Here is a 22,220-nt window from a genome sequence, read left to right as displayed (position 1 = left end):
AAGTGAGGGGACCTAGTTATGGAAACACAAACAGATTTTAATAAGAATCAGTAGAAATTTCTCTAAAGGTACTGAAAAAAAGCCAGCTTCATATATCATTCAACAACCACCATGCTCCTCACACTGGGGGAGGGGGCGGCGGGGAGGCAGAAAACAACCCTCTATAATGAGAGGAAGGACACTTTGAGTTTACTCTTAAAGCAGAAGAAATGAGCTAAAATGCAGAAGAAATGGGAAGATGACAGGGCAGGAAATGTCATCATTAAGACTATAAAATGTTTATTTGGCACATAAAATGACGATCCATAGTTAATAAACTACAAAGAATAGTAATATCCAGAAACAGAGATGTTGGTGTCAGAGGACAGGAAGACTGTACACAATTAGGAGTTGCAACAGATTTAATTAAATATGCTTTCTACTCGTATACCCACAGAAAGGAAATCTGCCTGAATAATTCCTTATTGTTCAATACATTTTGGAAACACAATGTTTTATGTCCTGTCTGCATATGCCTTGAGCAACAGGTCCGCTGCCCGTCCTGGAGATAAGACACCACGAATAACATCCTTTTCCAAGATCGGAATCTGGCCACAAACCGATGGATGGCTTTTGAAATTTTCTAGAATGTTATCCTGTATGTGGTTCCACATCCACACAGTCTGCTGTCCACTCCGCTTTCTGTAAATCTCACTACTGCTAAGCATGACTTCATAGAATTCGGTCATCTTTTTCCACATTTCGGAGATCCCTTCTCCATTTTTGGCAGAGATGCGCATTACCTATTAGGATAAAAAAAAAAATGATTTAAAGCAAGGCAACAACAATCATCTCGATACAATGGGGTGAGGAGTCAGAAAGGAAGCTGCAGCCAAAATTAAATTAAGACATTTGGGACATAGATTAGAGTTGGTTGGTAGCTGAAAGTTCAAATTTTTGGAAAATCTACAACATTCACTGGTGGAATAAGCTCTATAATAACGATGAACATTGTGATTGAATGCCACATGTGGCTTCTTTTTCAAATTCAACACCTTCTCTGGAAATCAGAGGATTTTGACATTCCCGCCAGTGTGTAAGTTGAGCCAGTGGTTGCAAGTGGGGCCCACCAGCACTCGTTTTTTGGTGGCCTGAATTAATTTTTCCTCACCAGACGTTGATCCAGTGTAAGACAGTGTAACTCGCACATGGGGGAAAGAAGAAGAAAGAGAAAGGCGGAAAAACGGTGACAAAGGGAGATAACGGGAACCTTTAAGAGCTAGATAAAGGGGCACGGAGTGTCTGCTGGTGGATTAAACAGGTATGAGGTGGAATCAAAACTAGACAGATCTTGGGTTTCACCTCCCTGACGTTCAATAGCACTAGCCTTGGGCTTCTGAGCAAGTCTTTGGGCACTGGCACTTATTCTTTTCCAAATCAAACGCTGATTAACACCCAACAATAACTCAGCCCTCTTGACTACTTTTTACATCTGTGCAATCTTTTTTCATACAAAACACTAGTTTTAAACAAAGAAAACCACCTCAATATTTTTTCTTTTCTTTTAGAAGAGTACCACCTGCTCCTGTGTGCTCAAAATGTATCTCAACTTTTAGAAGTAATCTAAATACAAAAACTTCAAGTGGTCTTATCAGCTAGGTGCTATGCATTGGTACAGCAATATACGGTGGGTGGAGGATATAAACCATGAGGGCGCGAACCAGTGATGTGCCATTTGTGGATCTGTACTATTGTTTTGTCCAAGACCTACTATATCAATGTCTCTTTATGGACGTTTTGGGAGGTAGGTTAACATAACAAATATAAGAAAAGGCATATTATGGGGATGGTATTAGTCAATGCACCTCACAATAAGGCACATGCTTTGCAAGCCAAAGACTGCATTAAATTATATAAATGCTAACGGTTTACAGATTGAACTCTTTAAACTCACTCCAGTAAAATCGCGCCGCACCTCACTAACATGTTCCTGGCCAGTAAAAAGCAGGGATCACTGCCAGCAGACCAGCGGCTCGCTAACAGTCGTTATCCATAAAGAGGGCAAACCTAAGCACAAATGCTCCTCTTATCGGCCAATCTCACTGCTGAATGGGAAAGCCATGATCCTGGCGATAATCCTGGCCTCCTGACTGTTGAGAGTCATTACACGTCTGGTCCATCCGGACCAGTCGGGTCTCATGCCTGCAAGGAATGCCGCCATCAATCTGCGCCGACTCCACGGGATGCTCGGCCGAGCGGCTACAATAGGGGAAGACGCAGTGGTGGTCTCACAGGACGCTGCTGCAGCTTTCGACACCAATGAATGGCCCTTTATGTTTGCCGTGCTTCGCAAATTGGGACTGGGCCCAGAATGTATTGGCTGGGTTTGTCTCCTTTACCACAAACCTCTGACCTGGGTAGTGGTCAACAAAAGGATATACTCCACCTTTGTGCTTAGCCATGGGACCAGGCAGGGATGCCCTTTGTCCCGGCTCCACTTCGCCCTGACCCTTGAACCGCTGGCCATGTGGATCCGGAAAGATCCCGCTATCAGGGGCCTTTAATGGGCTCCAGGATAGGAGGATCGCATCTCCCTGTACGCTGATGATATCTTGCTTTACTTGGCTTCGCCAGCTGCCTCCCTCAATGTGGTCCTTGACATATTTAGTATCTTTGGAGAATTTGCTGGCTACAGGATAAACTGGTCTAAGTCAGTGATTTACGTCCCTAGCGGGAGACTACCTGCGCTTCCACGCGGACTTCAATTAGTTGAGGCAGTTGACAGTTTCAAATACCTAGGGATAAGGGTCTCCAGAGATCCCACCAATTTTTATGAACTAAATCTCCTGCCGCCTCTGGCATGTCTTAAATTGGACGTTAAGCACTGGAGATCGCTACCTTTCTCCCTGCTAGGTCCTGCAGCCCTCTTTAAAATGATGTCCCTTCCCTGCTTTCTATATGCCTTACAAAGCACCACGAACTATGTCAGTCCTCTATTTTTCAAAGAAATCGACAGTCTCTTGAGGGACCTGCTCTGGGAGGGGAGGCCCTGCGAATAGCTCTCCATAAGCTCACTCGGGGGTGGTTCGACGTGGGAATCGGGTTGCCAGACATAAAGCGCTATTACTGGGCGTCTCACCTTGCAGCTATCAATCAGTGTACGTAAAGACCCCAGGATGACCCAGCCTTTCAGATTGACCGGTGGCTGCTGCCGGGTGGAAGTTTCGAGGGAGCACTATATGCGCAGGTGCTGGGTCCCAACTCGACAGGACCCACTGCGCCTGCGGTGCGAGTATGAAAGACTGCCTTGCAGAGTCTGGGGTGGGATGGCAAGATCACGAAGGCCACGCCGCTCTGGCGATGCGACCAACTAGGACGCTTGATTTGATCAAATGGCTTTGACCGGTGGGACCTTATTGGGATTTCCAAGGTGGGCGACCTGTGGAGGTCGGGAGGTGTTGTCCCGTTTGATCAGTTGCAACAAGATTACGATATGGCTCGCTCTGAACACTTCCGATACCTGCAGATAAGGCATGCCCTGCTCGCAATATTCACTAAGGGAGAACCACTCCCTGAGTCCTCTCCACTGGAGGACAGAGTGTTGGATGGGGACCTGCCGGAAAAAGCTATATCGCTCATCTATAAGAAGCTAATAAACAACTTGCCGGACCCACTCAACCAACTCCGAGCTAAGTGGGACCATGACATTGGCAGGGCTGGACGATGACTACTGGCTGGCAGCAGTGGCTTCTCACCGAGAGGTGGCCATCTCTTCTAGGCTGCGTTTAGTGCAGCTCAAGGTCCTGCACAGATCATACCTATCCAGGTCAGTCCTGGTCCGAATGGGATACAGCCCTGACCAGGCTTGTACAAGAAGGTGTGGGCAGACGGGCACATTTATCCATACGCTTTGGGAATGTACGATTATTCAGAGCTTTTGGGTGGGAATAGTGGGGCTTATGGAGAATGTACAGGGTCAAAAGATTGATGGCAATATAAAATTGGTTCTCCTGAACGCCTGGGGGCCGACTGACCTGGCTGCCAAAGAACGCTTGTGGGTAACCTTGGGTTTGATGGTGGCAAAGTGTAATATAGTAAGGCTATGGAAGGCCCAAGAGCCGCCCAGACTAGTGGACTGGAGTAAGGACATGGACTGGTGCATGGTCACAGAAAAAACTATCTATGTGGCAAGAGGTTGCCCCAATAAATGGCCCCAGGTCTGGAACAGCTTAAACTCCTATAGGGGTGGAATCTGTGAACCCCTGCTGACCAATGAAGACGCCATTGCACAAAGATTGAGCTCGCTGATAATGTAATAAATGTGACTAGAATTTCCTGTTGAAGGCGTACCCCGCCAGCAAGTATTTATGTATTGCTATGCACAAATGTGGTTGAGATGATTGCAGTCTGCTTGTCATACTTGAATTCAATAAAAAAAATATAAAAAAATTGTTAAAAAAATTAAAATTATATAAATGCTATCTATGAAGTATTTGTTCCGTCATTGTATGGACTAATGTCACTTTTGTAAGTCTGCCAACTTAGCATGTGGTTACAATTGCAGACAAAGTCTAATTCGGCATGCATTAACATATTACAGGTATTGTTTTCTGCTTTTCTTCTTGGTTAGGTGTCTACGTCATAGGTGGATGTCTCATATTCCTTAAGCTATTGGTGTCTGAATTTGGTATATATGTAGAAAAGCGGAGTTTGGTCCTGGGACAGAGGGTCAGCTGGACCTTATAATACTGGAAAACAGAAACAATGCTGGCCCTCAAGGTAATTTTACCTCGCAATTTATGAGAATACAAACAAGGGAGAAACCTTTTGTTTGTATGGGTTATTTTATTTAAACCCTTTTTATCATTTTTTGATCATTTTGAGAAACATTTTTATGCCTGTTCCCCGCCCGATAGCAAAGGACCCTTGGGATCGGCGCAACAATCATCTTTTGCTCCTTATTAAGACCTCCAGGTATGTCCCATTGCAATTAATTGCAACTCCGTAAACAGTCTTTACAGTAAAGCAACTTGTGTTAAGTACAGCCCTTGTCTGTTGCATTCCAGGCGGCAGCGCTATTGATTTGTCAGCGGAGAATTTATATTGCGAAGGGAAACAGTAGCGTCCCCGTGTTTCAGAACTTAAGGTATGACTTGTGTGCTTTTCAGTTGTGGAACCACTTGAACGGTGTGTCTCTGAATGGTCTGGTAACCAATTCCCATTCACATATTCTTTTAACAGAACTTCTGCCTAATCAAAAGCCCTATCTCATTTGAATAATTGGACCGCGGGACCGCGTTATCCATACGAAAAGGTAAAACCCTGCGACTTTCTGTCTTGATAGGGGACCCAAATTTATAAATGGTGGTTAAAACAAGCTTCCTTTCTTTTTGTAGAATACCACAATGACAGAGCCCTGAAGAGAATCTGAGATTGTATCCAGATTCGAAACGCGTCGGCAAAACGGCAAATAGGCATTTTTTAATGTAGCAAAGCCTTAAGTTATTTGTCAACTTTAACTGATTGAAGAGTTCTAATTCAATTTATTGTTGCCTTTTTCTGTTTTTTGACCCTGGTGGGGCATTCTAATGATTTGAATCTTCACAAAGATTGATTATTTGTGATGGTCGAATTGTTGTTGTTTTCTCTTGTAAAAGAAGCTTGTATATAATTGTGGATTCATCTGTATATATGTTAGTTATTGATTGTTGTATGATATTCGCATGTATGATAGTTGTAAATATTGTAAATGTTTTTAACTAGTGTTTTTTCTCACCCATAAAAATGTTTCTCAAAATGATCAAAAAATGATAAAAAGGGTTTAAATAAAATAACCCATACAAACAAAAGGTTTCTCCCTTGTTTGTATTCTCATAAATTGCGAGGTAAAATTACCTTGAGGGCCAGCATTGTTTCTGTTTTCCTGAATTTGGTATATAGGCATTAAGATTTAAGCACTTTGGCAATTCCTCACACATCGTTTAGGCGGAGAGACATGCTGTTATACGTGGCATTTTTGGCGTGGTTTCCCTGACTTTTTTGCCTCTACCTCCTGTATTTTTGATGCTGTGCTGGATTTAGTTTTTGGTGGCTTAGATGCTTTGGGCACTTTGCCACTGCTGATCAGTGTCAAAGTGCAAGTGCTCCCTGTGTGAATTGTTGTTACAATTGGCTCTCCCTGATTGGCATATTTGATTTACTAGCAAGTCCCTAGTAAAGTGCACTGAAGTGTGCCAGGGCCTGTAAATCAAATGCTACTATTGCACCTGCAGCACTGATTGTGCCAACCACATGAGTAGTTCATTGTAAACTATAAGGTATACTTGAGCCATGTTGAATGCAATAAGTCCAGTTGTACAGTAAGGTGATGCATATTCAGATGGGAAGTGCTGGTAAGAGTATGGAGTTAGCCACTTCTGTGGCATATTCGGGTTGCATGTATGCAAGACGTTATGTTTATGTATTCTGTTGCAAGTTTGCAAGTGCTGTTTCTAAAGATTATTGCTTTCATTAATTCTATTTTACCAAGCTACGTGACATAACTTGACTCTGCTGTATGTAAGAATGGTGTTCTGTCTGATGCGTTTTGCTAGGCGTTTGTGTCATTTGTTCCATACTGGCTACTGCTTTTATAAGGAAAGGGACAACACAATCAACATTTCTTGCTCTGTGATAAATGCATGTGATAGGTTCTAATGAACGTGTTCTTCCTGATTCTGCAGTATATTGTCATAACAATGCAGACAACGCACTGTGATCTATAAGAATATTAAACCAAATTTTACAGTGCGCAGTATATCGCAACAATATATTTCATAACATGCTACTAATTTGCTTTATACTAAAAAAAAATATTTTGTTCTGGCAGTCTATTTCACAGAGCAAGGCTGCACCTCTGTATCCGCATGTGTTAAGTACGGATATTAACCTTCCTTCTTCCGCAATGCACACATATAAAGCATTTAAGTATTTATACCATCATAAAAAGGTGAATTTAAGGTAGAATATGTGAATCTTCAGAAACACGGGCGTGTACATGGGGTAGAAGAGGTTTGCTGGGGAGTTGTAGATAATCTTCATCTAGCCAGCCACTACTACAGTTAATGTAAGGTAGGTCCCCTGCCAGTGTAGAGTGGATACATTAATAACATACAGGGGATTGGAGATGTAGGGTAATAGAGTGCCCACTAAATACTTTAAGACATGAAAAAATACTGTCATGGCTAAATGAGGAGTAACATCATCATTATTGTTGCTACTCTGAAATATTTTGTGGCGGGCAGGATTGAAACCAGAAGACAGGTGTTTGAAGAGGAGCCCCTGGAGGATTGGAAAGCCTGATTCTCCTCCCCCATTTTACATTCAGAATACACACAGTGAGAAGAGAGCTCGAAACAGCAGTGCCATCGTCGAACCGCAGTTGAAGGGTGGGCTGGGACAGATGAGTGCCTGGGAGGTGGAGAGGCAGGGCCAAAGAGAATTAGAGGTCACCTGTGCATGACAGAGGCAGCAGGACTAGAGCAGGCCGGCTATAGAGGCGCGGCCAGAGGTGCTCCAGGAACTAACAGTGCCGGGAGCCCGGCAGAGGGCCCATTCCTAGGTGTGTTATGCACAGCCACGTACTTAGGAAATCTTTGGTGGTAAACGTAGAGACAGGGCTGACGCGGGATGAGGGGCAGTCAGGCAACAGACTCCAGACCTCGCGGGCCGAGAAGCGCCAGAGCGACTAGAAGCCAGTGGTGAAAATCACCATAATTGGGCCTTGGAGGTTCAGGCCTGCAGAGGTGAGAGAACATTTAAAGTGTGTGCAACCTGACACTAGGGCACGGCAGCTCCCCGGCTCAGCAAAGCAGAGTGGAGGAGTGAGAATAGATCCAGCAAGGAGGAAGCAAAGTCCCTGGGCCGGCGATAGGGGCCACGAGGGGGTACATAAACAGACACATTGTGGGAGTGCCCCCAGCAGCCTATTAGTGACACTCACTACGGCAATGGTGAAACCATAAGGCCCATCTGCTATACAAGCAAATAAAACTGGACAAGTACACTGTCATCAGACCCCAGACAGCAGACTCAGAAGCTCAAATGGTAGAAACGGGGCAGTAGAACTTTCACTAACAGCAATCATGGTGGCCATCACAGACCTGAAAGGATCACTTGAACCTAAAATAGACACTGTCACAGTGAAAGTAAATCTTTTAAGGGCGGACTTCTGGAAAATATCCCAAAAAGTAACATACGCAGAAGGAAATATCGACCTGCTTCAGAATGCTACACAGAACCTAGAGGGACAAGTGCAGGACCTTAAGCAACAACAAGATGTAGTAGTGTCAAACCCAAGGACCAGGAGGAGCGAGTGCGCCGGAACAACCTAAGAGTGGTGGGCGTGCCGGAGGAGATGGAGGGGCCAGCGTGGAGCTCTTTGTGGAGGACCTTATCCTAAACCACTTGCGTCCCAAACAGATACTGAACTTTTTCACTATTGAGCAGGCACACAGAGCCCCCGTCCCAAAACCAAGGCCAGGGGCACCATCACAAACAATTCTTGCCAAGAACCTTAACGATAGGGACAGAGACGCGGTATTACAAGGGGCAAGAAATCATGGAGACCTCAAATATGAGAATGCAACGATCCGCTTCTTTTTTCCAAGTTTACCCTCCAGGTTCAAATGTTGCGCCGCAGTTTTGAGGCAGTGAAAAGAGATGCGATCTACAGACATCAAATAAATGATGTTCTACCCGGCGAGGCTGCGAGTAATGGCAGAAGGGAAATCCTGGCACTTTTCCACGTCAGAATAGGCCTGGGAGTAGCAAGACGTTTGGCAAGTGGTGAAACAGAAGCCTTCAAAAGTTATGGCTCAACGAAGAACCCAGAGTACGGGGAGACAGAAAGAGAGGCGAGCACTTGCCCGGTGGAGGACAGGGATGCATGATGATGCAGGGAGTTGGACCTCAGCGGAAGAGATGCCATCTATGCAAATACACTAAACTGAGATCAGCAGTGTGCAGACCCTGCGGCACTGTTCTGGTCATTGAGGATCTGGTGAGAGGGACGATGGGGTGAATTGCAGGCTAGAGGGGTGAGAGGATCGAGACTTTAAAACCTGGACACGGTGCAATTGAATACTTCTAATAAGACGGGCTAGAAACGTAGTGGAGATTGGGGCAGACGAGAGACTCCGTCCTACACTAGTGGGAAGCAAGTTTTTTGGGGCGACAGGCTCTCTGCATGTTGCGGTGGCGGGTAGTTGTAGAACTGTCAAGCAGGAAAGATGGTGGGTTCCTAGTAGTAGTGGTTAGTTACAGGCTCAGAGGCATTAAACATAGAAACATACAAGGGCATACCAATGAAAGCAGTCAGGTACATGAATCGATTCCACGGGGTGGCACACAGGGTGCTGAGGAGACGAAATCACGCATTGGTGGCTCCGGCAGACCAAGGGTCCTCATCCACCACAATATGACCATCTTTCCAAAATGTCTCTCAAAGATGTGGAATGTTAACGGGTTGGAGGGTAAGATAAAGCGAACAATGGTACTCCAGTACCTCCGCAGACACAGCCCAGATGTGGTGCTACTTCAGGAAACCCACTTATGGGGTAATCAATGCAAAGCAATGGATAGATATGGATATACACTACAAGCGCATGCGGGATACACATCAGCCTCTAGGGGAGCGGGGATACTAATTAAAATGTCTGTTCTGCTGACAGTGAGTAGGTGTTGGTATGAGAAACCTGGAAGATATTCAGCACTCACTTGGGAGGGGAAAACTTTGAACTTTGAACATCTACTCAGTGTATATTCCACCAAGGTTACATAGAGACACCCTGACGGCACTAGGAAACATCATACTAGAGATACCCCTGATCAGGCACGCTCATTATGGGGGCGATATGAATGCAGTCATGAACCAGTTCTGGGTGTTCTTTGAGCACTTTGTTTTCCCGGCTTCTCCTTTCCTTTCAGAGAGAGGGGCAGGGTCGGCAGCCGGAGGTGGAGCCAGCATTGTGGAAGGCAGGCACAGCCCTATTCAGGCCCAGGTGCTATCCCCTCCCACCACTCAAGATACAGATGCAGTCATTCAGCCTAGGGCTGACTCAGCCGGCCTCCTGGGAGATCCCCAGCCCCTGTCACTCTCAAACCAGACAGTCAATTCACAAACAGGCAAAGGCACACAGAAAGGTCAGACAAACCAGACAGTCAATTCACAAACAGGCAAAGGCACACAGAAAGGTCAGACAAGAGAACAGTAACTTTCTAAAAGTGCTGTTCTTAAACACAGGATTTAAAAACTATCTTTCCTAAAAGATGTGTTATTAAATTCTGAGTTCAGATACCAGACTTTTATGTCCTACCTTGCTCTTATGGGAAGATATGCTGGTAGCCACTGATAGCCTATGGGCAAGGTAGCCTTACAATAGTGAAAAACAAAAATGGCTGTCATTCACTACCAGAGCACGTTACCTGCACTAGTACATGCTCTACCTTTCACATACACTGCACCCTGCCCAAGGGGGTAACTTGGGCCTTCCATAGGGGTGACCAATGTGTACAGAAAGGAAAGGGTTAGCCCTGGTCAGTAGGGACACTGACCAGGAGGACATGGCAGTTCACAGACTGCACACAGGGACTGCGGTGGCAGGCCTGAGACACCATTTTAAGGCTACTCATGAGGGTGGCACAATCAGTGCTGCAGGCCAACTAGTAGCATTTGTATCACCAGCCCTGGCACACTCAGTGCATTTTACTAGGGACTTCTTGGTGATACAAATATGCCAATCATGGATAACCAATTACAATAACAATTCACAAAGGGAGCACTTGCACTTAGACACTGATCAGCAGTGGCAAAGTGCCCAAAGCATCTAAACCAGCAAAAACGAAATCCAGCACTGCGTCAAAAATACAGGAGGCAGAGGCAAAAAAGACCGCGCCAAAGATGCCAGGTCTAACACGTGTCCCCTCCAGCTGAAAGTGGGGAGAACTGCCCATCCTCTTGGGAGTTCTCTTCACTAAGGCGCAAGAATCTGAACAGACCATCAGCGTTGGCGTGTTCTGTACCAGGGCGGTGTTCCACCATAAAGTCCATTCCCTGTATGGAGATTGAACCAACAGGTTTGGGTTCTCACCCCTCATCTGCATTAACCATCTGAGGGGCAGGAGGTCTGTCTGAACCCGGAAATGAGTTCCAAACAAGTAGGGCCTCAGCTTCTTCAGAGCCCAGACCACAGCAAAAGCTTCCCTTTCAATTGCACTCCACCTCTGTACCATGGGTAGTATCCTCCTACTAATGAAAGCTACAGGTTGGTCCCAGCCCTTGTCGTTGATCTGTGAGAGTATTGCTCCCACACCACGCTCTGAAGCGTCTGTCCGCACTACAAACTCACTGGAGAAATCAGGTGCCTTGAGCACCGGTGCTGTACACATTGCAGTTTTCAGGGCATCAAAAGCAGTTTGGCAGGCTACGGTCCAATTCACTCTCCTGGGCTGCTTCTTTGAAATCAGCTCTGTCAAGGGGGCAACAATGGGTTTTGGGGGGCTCCCAAGCCAGAATGGTATCAATCTTCAACTGTAGGGGCGCCACCTGGCCGCTCCCCACCTGGTGTCCCAAGTACACTACAGATCCCTGCCCTATCTGGCACTTACTGGCCTTGATAGTGAGGCCTGCCCTTTGCAGAGCCTTCACCACTTCACAGAGGTGTTGCAAATGTTCCTCCCACGTGGAGCTGAACACAGCAATGTCATCCAGGTATGCGGCGCTGAATTCCTCCAGCCCGGTCAGTACCTGGTTAACCAGTCTCTGGAATGTGGCAGGGGCATTCTTCAACCCAAAGGGCATGACACGGAACTGGAAGTGCCCCTCTGGCGTTGAGAAAGCAGACCTCTCTTTGGCCCCCTCAGTTAAGGCAATCTGCCAGTACCCAGAAGTTAAATCAAACTTACTGAGGTACCGGGCAGCTCTCAACCGATCCACAAGCTCATCATCTCTGGGGATGGGGTGTGCGTCAGTCTTCATGACCGCATTGAGCCCACGGTAGTCCACAGTGAACCGGAGTTCTGGATTGGCACCGGGTGCAGCAGCTTTTGGCACTAAGACCACTGGGCTAGCTATGGGGCTGCTGGCGGGCTTAATCACCCCTAGCGCCAACATCTTGGAAACCTCTTCCTTGATGCTGGCCCTGACCTTGTCAGCTACCCTGTAAAATTTCTGTTTCACAGGTAAACTATCTCAAGTGTCCACATCATGGACTCACCAATTAGCGACACCTGGGGTCAGGGAGAACAGGGAGGCAAACTGACCCAACACCTGGTGACAGTTCCTCTGCTGCACTGGGGTCAGGGTGAGCGAGAGGACCACACCATCCACTGACCCGTCTTGCTCCTTGGCTGACAGGAGGTCAGGAAGAGGGTCACTTTCTTCTTCCATTCCAGTATCTGTAGCCAGGAGCATTGTCACTTCAGACCTCTCAAAGTGGGGTTTGATGTGGTTCACATGCAAGACTCTCAGGGGCTGGCTGCCTGGGAGTCTTCAAGTTAACCAGGTAGGTTACTTCACTCTTGCACTCCACCACCTCATATGGCCCAGTCCACTTGTCTTGGAGCGCACAAGGCTCCACTGGCGCCATCACCCACACTTTCTGCCCAGGTTGAAATTTGACCAGAGTGGTATTCTGGTCGTACCATCTTTTTATTTCTTCCTGGCTAGCTTCTAGGTTCTCCAGAGCGAGCTCCTGAAGCATTGTGTTTGGTTGCGGAAGGCCAGCACTTAGCTGAACACATCCTGGGGCGTTTTCCCACGGGACTTCTCCCACAACTCCTTCACCAGTGTGAGAGGTCCTCTAACTGGATGGCCGTACAGGAGTTCAAAGGGACTGAACCCTAAGGACGTCTGAGGCACCTCCCTGTAGGCAAACAACAGGCATGGTAGAAAGACTTCCCACTTCCGTCTCATGGGCTCCGCTAGGCCCATAATCATACCTTTCAGGATGCTGTTGAACATTTCAACCAACCCATTTCCTTGAGGGTGGTAAGGAGTGGTAAAATTATAAGTTACTCCACACTCCTCCCACAGAGACTTCATGTACCTAGAGATGAAGTTGGTACCCCGGTCGGAGACCACCTCTCTGGGGAACCCCACAAGGGAAAAGGTCCCCATCAATGCACGGCCCACCACCAGGGCTGTGATTGTCCTGAGAGGGTCAGCTTCCAGGTGGCATGGTCCACCAAGACCAGGATGAACCTGTTGCCTAAGGCTGTCTTTGGGTCCAGGGGCCCCATGATGTCGATGCCCACCCGCCCAAAAGGGGTGCTCACCACAGGAAAGGGTTAGAGGGGTGCCTTGCAATTCCCTCCGCTCTTGCAACTGGCCTGACATGTTTGGCAAGATCTACAAAAGGTACCGACGTGCTTCTTCATCTGGGGCCCAGTAGAAGTGGGTGACAAGCCTTTGGAAGGTCTGGTCTTGCCCCAGATGTCCTGCGAGAGGCACGTCATGAGCCAGACCCATTAGGAAGTTCCTAAAGTGCTCGGGTACCACCAGCACACGGGCTGCACCGGGCTCAGGGAACTTAGGCTCACTATACAACAACTCATCTTCCCAGTAAATGAGAGGATCCTTGGACTCTCCACCTGCTGCCTGCAGCCTGTTGCCGCGCACCAATGAGGGAAGGGCACTCCTTCTGCGCCTTGCAGAATTCCTCCCTGAAGGGGCCACCTTCTTGCTGCCAATGGGTCAGCTCAGGTAGGTCCCCCAGTTCGGCCACCTGTTCCCCGGTAGGCTCCAGGCCATCCCCCATAGGTTCTGCTCCTTCCTGGGCCATGGGAACAGCTGGGGCGGGTTTCCCGCGCCCCTTGCTTTCTCCTCTCCTGGCAGGTTCCTGGGCCACTGTTTCAGGCTCCAGTTCTGCTGAATCACCCTTACTGGCTGCCATAGCCCATGTGGTCACGCAGATCAAACCCAACATCTCCAGATGAGTCTGGTGTTCCACATCCTTCCATGGGGAACTCTCCAGGTAATTACCTAGCAGACAGTCTACAGGCAAGGCTTCACTTACAACAACTTCTAGGAGACCAGAGACCCCCCTCCACTCAAAGGGAACACGAGGCACACTGAGCTGTCAGCTGCAATTACTGGGTGGAGTACATTGGGAATTACCTGCTCCTCAGACACCCACTGACACCTCATGGATATCACGCGGTCTCCTGTGTCTCTCAGAGCTTTAATCTCCCTCCCATTGAAGGTCAACCTCTGCCCGTACTTCTTAGTGTTAAGGGGCAGAGAGGTATTCTGGACCATCTCTTGGTCTCCTAAAGAGACAAGGGTCATGACTGCTAATCCCTCCTCCCCACTGGAAATCAAATCCCCTCCCAAAGCTACACTTGCTAACCCTGGGGCGGGAGCACCAGTGGGTGCTGGAGGTTTCTTAGGGGACCTATTGATAACTTGTCCCACCTCATTGCAGTGATAGCAGGTAGGGGGACCACTGTTTTCCCTTCTGACCCTAGGGGGCCATGGCTGTTTGGGTTTGGAGGGTTGGGACTCCTTTCCCTGGGAACTATTTTGGGGCCCTAGAGGGAACTCCTTTTGGTTACCCTTGTCCCCCCCACTCTTATGCTGGGGACCCTGCCCACCTTTGACTGTGGTACTCACAATTCCTCTGTGGACCCGGGTACTGGTCCAGCGGGCCGCCTCCTTAGGAAGCTCAATGGGATCTGTCAGCTTGCGGTCTAAAAGATGCTGGTGCAGCTCTGGAACACAAAGACTACTCAAGTGCTCCCAACTAATTAAATGCAACAACCCCTTATAATCAGTTACTTTGCTGCCCTTCATCCAACCTTCCAGTGCACGCGAGTACAAATTCACACACTCCATCCAAGTCTCAGACTCTCTCTTCTTAGAGTTCCTGAGCTGCAGTCTGTACTGCTCTGGAGTAAGTCCATACCTGAGACATAGGGCCTCCTTCATATTGGGGTAGGTCATGGCATCTGCTAATTCTAAGACCTCTAGAGCACTCCTCCCAGAAGCCTCAAAATGTTTCCACAGGCCCGCCCCCCAATGCTGTTCAGGCACACCATTAATTCTCAATGCAATTTCAGAAGAAGTAAACCAGGCATAAATATCCTCATCCTATTGTAGTTTTGTACTAAATCCTTGGGAACATATACTTTACCCCTTGGCACTGGCTGTGCGCTGCCACCATTTGAGCTGGAATCCACCTGCTTGGCCTTGATATCCAGTTTCCTCATGCTCAACTCATGAGCCAAAAGCTATTTCTTTTCTTCCAGGCCACAGGCATTTTTGCTCTCCTCCACCGCCCTTTCTCTCTCCTCCGCCGCCCTTTCTCTCTCTATTTCTAATTGCTTCATTTTTAACCTCATGACTTCCAAGTCATGGTCTCTTACTCTCTGATTCAAACCCGGTTGGAGTGGTGACTGCCAGCCCTCGAGTGTGGCTTGCCCACTGGCAATTCATGGGGTTGAAACCCCCCCTTCCACTTGCATCATTTCCCTCTTGGGCCTTCCAGATTCTCTGCAACTCCTCCTTCTTGTAGTTGCTCTTTATGGGGCACGCAAACTTGTTGCAGAATTTCCTAAGCTGCTCAACTTTGTAGGAATACAAATCCTCAATGACAAACTCCAATTCTGCTTCCACACTGGGTGCCTTTCAATTCACAGACATGATGCTTTGAAGAGTTACTCAAAAATAGAACCAACCAAAAGAAACTCAACCATAGTATGCGGTGGTGTAGTGGTCTGCACTCACTAGGGATGTACACCAGTCACTGTGGGTCTAGTACAAATACAAGTTCAAATCCCACCGCTGACCACCCCCTTGGTAGCTTGGCATGAGCAGTCAGGCTTATCGAAGGCAATGTGCAAAGTATTTGTACCAACACTCACAGTAACACAGTGAAAACACCACAAACTGACTCCACAACAGTTTAGAAAAATAAAGGTATTTAATCTATACTACACAAGACTAAAACGACAAACATCCAACATACACAGTTCAAGAATATGGTTTCAAATGAGTTCTTAAGGTTGCGTTAAAATAATCCACAGTTGCATCACATTTTAGCCAACAGTACCTTTATATGTGACAAAAGTTCCAAGTGAAAGCTGTAGCGTTGAAAAGCAAGCGATGCGTCACTCCTGAGACCCTGGGGAGGCAAAGCGACAACCCTGCTGGATGCAACAGGCGTGTTGCGGTGACTCCGGTCTGTATGGGGAGGGATGCGATACCTTGTGTGGATTCCGGTGCGCAGGTTTCGTAGGAAGCGTCTCGCAAAGGTACGGTGCGGCGATCTTCAGGATGGCAACGATCTCAGGTGCGGCGGCGATGCGCAGCGTCGATCTTCTCCTCTCACGGCCCCTCGATGCGATGGCTCTGCGATGACTCTCGTAGCGACGTGATGCGGTCCGCAAGCAAGCGGTGAGACGATCTCACCCAGTGACGACAGGCTCTGCGATGATACTTGCAGCGGTGGTACTCTTCCCGCACCGGAGTGACGCATTCCGCAAGCGAAGGATGCATTGGTTCTTGCAGCGGCAACTGGCGCTGTAACGATCTCGATCTTCACGGCGGGGGAATTTCCTCGCACTGACGGGGATGCGCTCCGCAAGCGAGCGATGCGTGAAAATTTGCAGAAAGGCTCAGTTTCTTCTTGTCTAGCTTCCCAAACGACAGGTACAACGTCCAGAGGCACCACAACTGGCCCAAGCACTCTAGGAAGCACAGAAATCTCTAAGTAGATTTCAGGGGGGGAAGCTGGGGGTGAAGTCCTTTTGTTCCTGAGACTTCTTAACAGGGAGCCAGCTCTACTCAGGCCCTTTGAGTAAGGCAACTGTAGGTCAGCCCACAAGCAACAAAGGACAGTCCTTCCTCTTCAGTCGCCCAGCTTTCTCCTTGGCAGAGGTTCCTTCTTGATTCCAGGATGATCTAATTTTCTGTAGTCAGGGGTCCTGTACTTATACCCCTAAGTCTTTGTTCCCTTTGTGCAGGAGGGCTCGGAGCCTGGTCTGAACCAGTTCTGGGTGTTTTTGAGCACTTTGTTTTCCTGGCTTCTCCTTTCCTTTCAGAGAGAGGGGCAGGGTCGTCAGCCGCCCAGCAGGAGGTGGGGCCAGCATTGTGGAAGGCAGGTACAGCCCTATTCAGGCCCAGGTGCTATCCCCTCCCACCTCTCAAGATGCAGATGCAGTCATTCAGCCAAGGCTGACTCGGCCAGCCTCCTGGGGGCTCCCCAGCCCCTGTCACTCTCAAACCAGACAGTCAATTAACAAACAGACCAAGGCACCCAGAAAGGTCAGACAAGAGGACAGCAACTTTCTAAAAGTGCTGTTCTCAAACACAGGATTTAATAACCATCTTTCCTAAAAGATGTGTTATTAAATTCGGAGTTCAGGGATACCAGTCTTTTATGTCCTACCGTGCTCCTATGGGAAGATATGCTGGTAGCCACTGTAGCCAGCATTCCCCATGATAGCCTATGGGCAAGGTAGCCTTACAATAGTGACAAACGAAAATGGCTGTCATTCACTACCAGAGCATGTCACCTGCACTAGTACATGCTCTACCTTTCACATACACTGCACCTTGCCCAAGGGGCCTTCCATAGGGGTGACCAATGTGTACAGAAAGGGAAGGGTTAGCCCTGGTCTGTGGGGACACTGACCAGGAGGACATGGCTGTTCAGACTGCACACAGGCACTGCGGTGGCAGGCCTGAGACACCATTTTAGGGCTACTCATGTGGGTGGCACAATCAGTGCTGCAGGCCCACTAGTAACATGTGTATCACCAGCCCTGGCACACTCAGTGCACTTTACTAGGGACTTCTTGGTGATACAAATATGCCAATCATGGATAACCAATTACAATAACAATTTACACAGGGAGCACTTGCACTTTGACATTGATCAGCAGTGGCAAAGTGCCCAAAGCATCTAAACCAGCAAAAACGAAATCCAGCACAGCGTCAAAAATACAGGAGGCAGAGGCAAAAAAGACAGGGTAAACCACGCCAAAGATGCCAGGTCTAACAAGACCCAATATTACAGGGTGTGCATGGAGGGAGCAACTGGGAAGATAGAATATCTCTGTATGCAGATGATATACTCTTGTATCTGGTCAAACCATATAGGTCAATACAAAGGGTGCTCCAGATATTCCACTTATTTGGTAGTTACTCGGGTATGCAAAAAACTGGAATAAATCCCTCATCTTCCCCTTGACAGGAACAGTCCCTCAAAAACTGGCGGATACAACCCAGTAGTTAAAACAAAGTTCACATACCTGGGTATCCAGATATCCACAGAGAAATAGGACTTTCTATCAGATAATCTGTATCCCCAAATACAGCAAAAACTCCTATGAGATGGGATGGCAGTAGCTCTAGAATAGCTCTCTGTAAACTCCAGAGGGGAGTATATGAGGGAGGGCTTGCAGTTCCAGATTTGTGTAAATACTACTGGGCCTCACAGTTGATAATGGTAAATGGCTGGGCTTTCACTGACTGTGAAGACCCGGCCTTCAGAGCAGATCACTGGGCTATCAGTAAAAGGGGACATCCAGCAGCATTGTACGGTAGAAGAAGGGAAAAACTGCTAACACACACACTAACACACACACACTAACACACAATCAATATATATATATATATATATATATATATATATCTCTCTCTCTCTCTCTCTCTCTCTCTCTCTCTCTCTCTCTCTCTCTCTCTCTCTCTCTCTCTCTCTCTCTCTCTCTCTCTCTCTCTCTCTCTCTCTCTCTCTCTCTCTCTCTCTCTCTCTCTCTCTCTCTCTCTCTCTCTCTCTCTCTCTCTCTCTAAAGCACATAGGCTGGGCGCGAAAATTGACAGGAAGAACTCCACTGAGGGACAGTGACCAGTTAGCGGGAGCTCTAAGCGGGTTTTTTTTTAAATTGGGAAATGCTGGAAATTCAACGATTGGAAGAAAAATGGAGGGGATAGAAACAGCTCAATTTAGAAAACCTAAAAAGGGAGTATGAAATGGCAGACACAGAAGGATACCGACATATGCAACTAAGTCATGCCACGCCCCACTAACTCAGAGAGGGGTAGACTCTCCCTGACTACTCACCATTGGAAGACAGATTATTGATGGACACAATGGTTACGCAGGCCACTTCGTTAACATACATGAAAATAATGTACAATTCACCTAATCCAGTAGACCCCCTAAGGATGGTCTGGGAAGTAGAACTAGGACTTCAGGAGGATGACTGGGAGGAGGCAGTACAGAGCCCACGAGATATAGCTACAAAGGCCCGATTTCTTCTAATCCAATTACATATCCTCTATAGGTCATATGCTGCCAGAACACTATTACACCGAATGGGGCGTGATGTATCCAGGTATTGTGTGAGCGGTGTGGTGAAATTGGCTCCTTCTTTCACATTATTTGGGAATGTAAATACATCCAAGACTTTATGGCTGAAGTCACAGAGTTGGAAACTTCAGCAGAGCCGAGTTGGCTAATACTATGTGTTACATGAGCGGAAAAATGGCCCAAGTATACATTAATATGTCTGAAAGTCGCAGCAATGGTGGCTAAAAGAAATATAGCCAGAAAGGGGGGAGCAAGCCGGATACCAGATCTGTGGGAATGGGAAAATGAATTAAACTAGTGTTCAGGAGCAGAGAAGGTAGTCTATAAAACCAGAGGATGTCCACAAAAATTGAGTAAAATCTGGGGTAGTTGGCAGGCATACAGGGGGTATTGAAAGGGGAGGGAGGGGGGCAAGGGAAGAAGAGGAAATGTGAGTATTTGGAACCCCGGTTTGTCCTGGGTTCTGTGGGCTGCTTGAGATGGGGATCTACCTGAGAAGTAAGGAATTACAGTATTGAAGTATGTCTATTTTTTGTTTTGTATGTGCAAAACATGTCCTGAGTTATTGTTTAATAAAAAGAGTTTTAAAAAAACTATGTCTATGTTGCGAGACACAGATCTTTTCGGCTGAGCTATTATTCATCATTTCTCTTTTGTAGTAGGCAAATAGTGTGTTAAATTCAAAGATCTAGAAGGAACAACGCGTGCTAACAATCTCTGATCATTTAATCCCTCAAAAAAGGAGGTCTCAAGTCAAGCGAGTCAAAACGCACCACAAAAGGTGTGACTGGACACGGCATATCTCAGTTAGTAAGAGATTCTAACCTTGATACAGAAAAGTACACTGTCAACCAACCAACAAGGGATACAGCTGGAAGAACACATCAGATTTTTCAACTAGGATTACAAGTCTTTATGTCCCAATGGCACAATCCCTGATGCGGCTCTTTTTCACTGATGTTTAGTGAGAATATAATTTCCTTCAGGCATCTACTTTATGTCCTTTTTATGTCCATTAACCACAAGTAGTGAGAAGGGCAGTAGCTACCAATCCATATCATGGTGATTCTGCTCTTGCCCAATACTCAAGCCAGATCAACAAATTTTGTATTTTTCAGTTCCTGTTTGTTATACCATTATGCAGGGCCCCAAGATGCACATTACATGTCTATCTGTTACTTCAGACCCTATAGTTATTACTACCGCCAATATTCATTGATCTGCGGATACTATCATACTATGTGATAGAAGTTGGAGCTGGGGGAGTTACAATCGGGGGGGGCAGGTCTTCTGCATCGCCATACATATTGCTGATGTGGTTGGGAGATTAAATAGGTTTGGTGCAAGTAGTTAATTGAGTGAATTTGAACTTGGTGCACACAAAGAACTTCTTGCTGTGTTTTAGTGACTTAATCCATTCGGCATCAGACAAGCCTTTCCCTCCTTTTGCTGCCTACAACTCCCTTAAGTAGAAAAGGGGTGGGTAACCCAATATATCCTTGCGGGCTTGGGCAGATGTAGTAAGTTCAAAAGCTGCCAGCAAGGGAAATTATTTAAACTGAAAATTTGCCAGAAATCTGATTAAGTTCTTGTTTATATTAATAAATCCGGCCCAACTTAATTGGTATCTGATAATGATTCGTTTCACCTCTATATGAGAGCAAGCAATCATGTGAATGAAGAAAGAACAGCAACACGGGAAATCTTTTTATCAAAAAGTTATTATTTCTTTTTATATATCTTATTGTGCAAAAAGTTTTTATAAGGGTACATATCAATCCTTACAGTTGATCAAAATGCAATCAGATGAAAAAGGAATCAAACAATTTTCCTATAATACATCAGAATAAAAAGTCCAAACTAAAACAAGTATTTGAGAGACTACTCATTTTCACTAGAAGATGGTCTCTTCTGTAGTAAATAACAAATATACAATAGGACTTTGTGGTCGACGTTTCAGTCTTTTTGTTTTACTCGTCAAGACCTTCTTCAGGACAAAAGAAATTTGCATCTAACGATGACCCCCTAAAAAAACAAAGTGTAACATATTATACCAAATCCATCTTATGTTACAGTTTCTTTAAAAAGACATATATAACCTGTGTGCAAATGGTTGTATGTCAGTACAACGCATGCTTTTACCCCGCATGCCATTACAACGCGGGGATTACAACGCAAGTCATTACAACGACTTGCTTTGGGGGGCGCTGGATAGTGGAATAGTTTAATTTTCTATTCAAACTCCAGTCCCCGTGGATAGTAGGGAAGGTGTTGGATAGAAAATTAAACTATTCCCTATCCAACAGCGCCCCCCAGCGAAAGTCGTTGTAACGACTTTTGTTGTAATCCCCGCGTTGCAATGGTAGTGCGGGGTAATAGTTGCGTCGTAAAGGATGTTCCCCGTGCAAATGATAGATCTTTAAATTCAAAGTGAATTGCATCCCAGAAATTCATATAATTTATGTCTACTAGACCATGTTTAAGAAAAAGCCTCCAGTTCTATAAACATGAACATTTTATTCCATTGAAAAGAACTGGTGCAGGTGACCTGTTAATGAATCTCATTTTCACACTGTGGACAATGCATTGTTGTCAATAGAGCTCAACTCACAATTTATCTACATATTGACATTCTGTTCTATTGAAAAGAGCCGGGACAGGTGACCTGAAAATGAACTTCACATATTCTACACTGTGGGAAATGCATAGTTGTACAGCTGAGCTCAACTCACAGTTCAAGTAATATTTCAGAGTAGCCCGCTTAGATTCCATTTATGCAGTCTAGACAATGTCACCGTATCTATGGAAAACTTACTTGTATTACAGATCCCAACTGAGATTCAAAAACGCCTCAATCTGACAGTTGTAGTTTTGTATAAATGAAAATTA

The 22,220-nt window shown here is 46.4% G+C and overlaps 1 protein-coding gene across 1 annotated transcript in view; it reads right to left on the bottom strand.

Moving 5' to 3' along the window:
* Positions 1 to 254: 254 nt before the first annotated feature.
* MMAA (metabolism of cobalamin associated A) overlaps positions 255 to 22,220 on the bottom strand; it is a 196,121-nt gene continuing 174,155 nt past the window's right edge. Inside the window, exon 7 of the mRNA XM_078676887.1 lies at positions 255 to 782. Within this exon, the coding sequence (XP_078533013.1) occupies positions 495 to 782 (288 nt within the window). The 3' untranslated portion in view covers positions 255 to 494. The remainder of the gene's footprint in view (positions 783 to 22,220) is intronic.

Source organism: Lissotriton helveticus, chromosome 2_1 (assembly GCF_964261635.1).
Source record: "Lissotriton helveticus chromosome 2_1, aLisHel1.1, whole genome shotgun sequence".
In the NCBI taxonomy this organism is placed as follows: Eukaryota; Metazoa; Chordata; class Amphibia; order Caudata; family Salamandridae; genus Lissotriton; species Lissotriton helveticus.
This window is presented reverse-complemented; position numbering and strand designations above follow the sequence as displayed.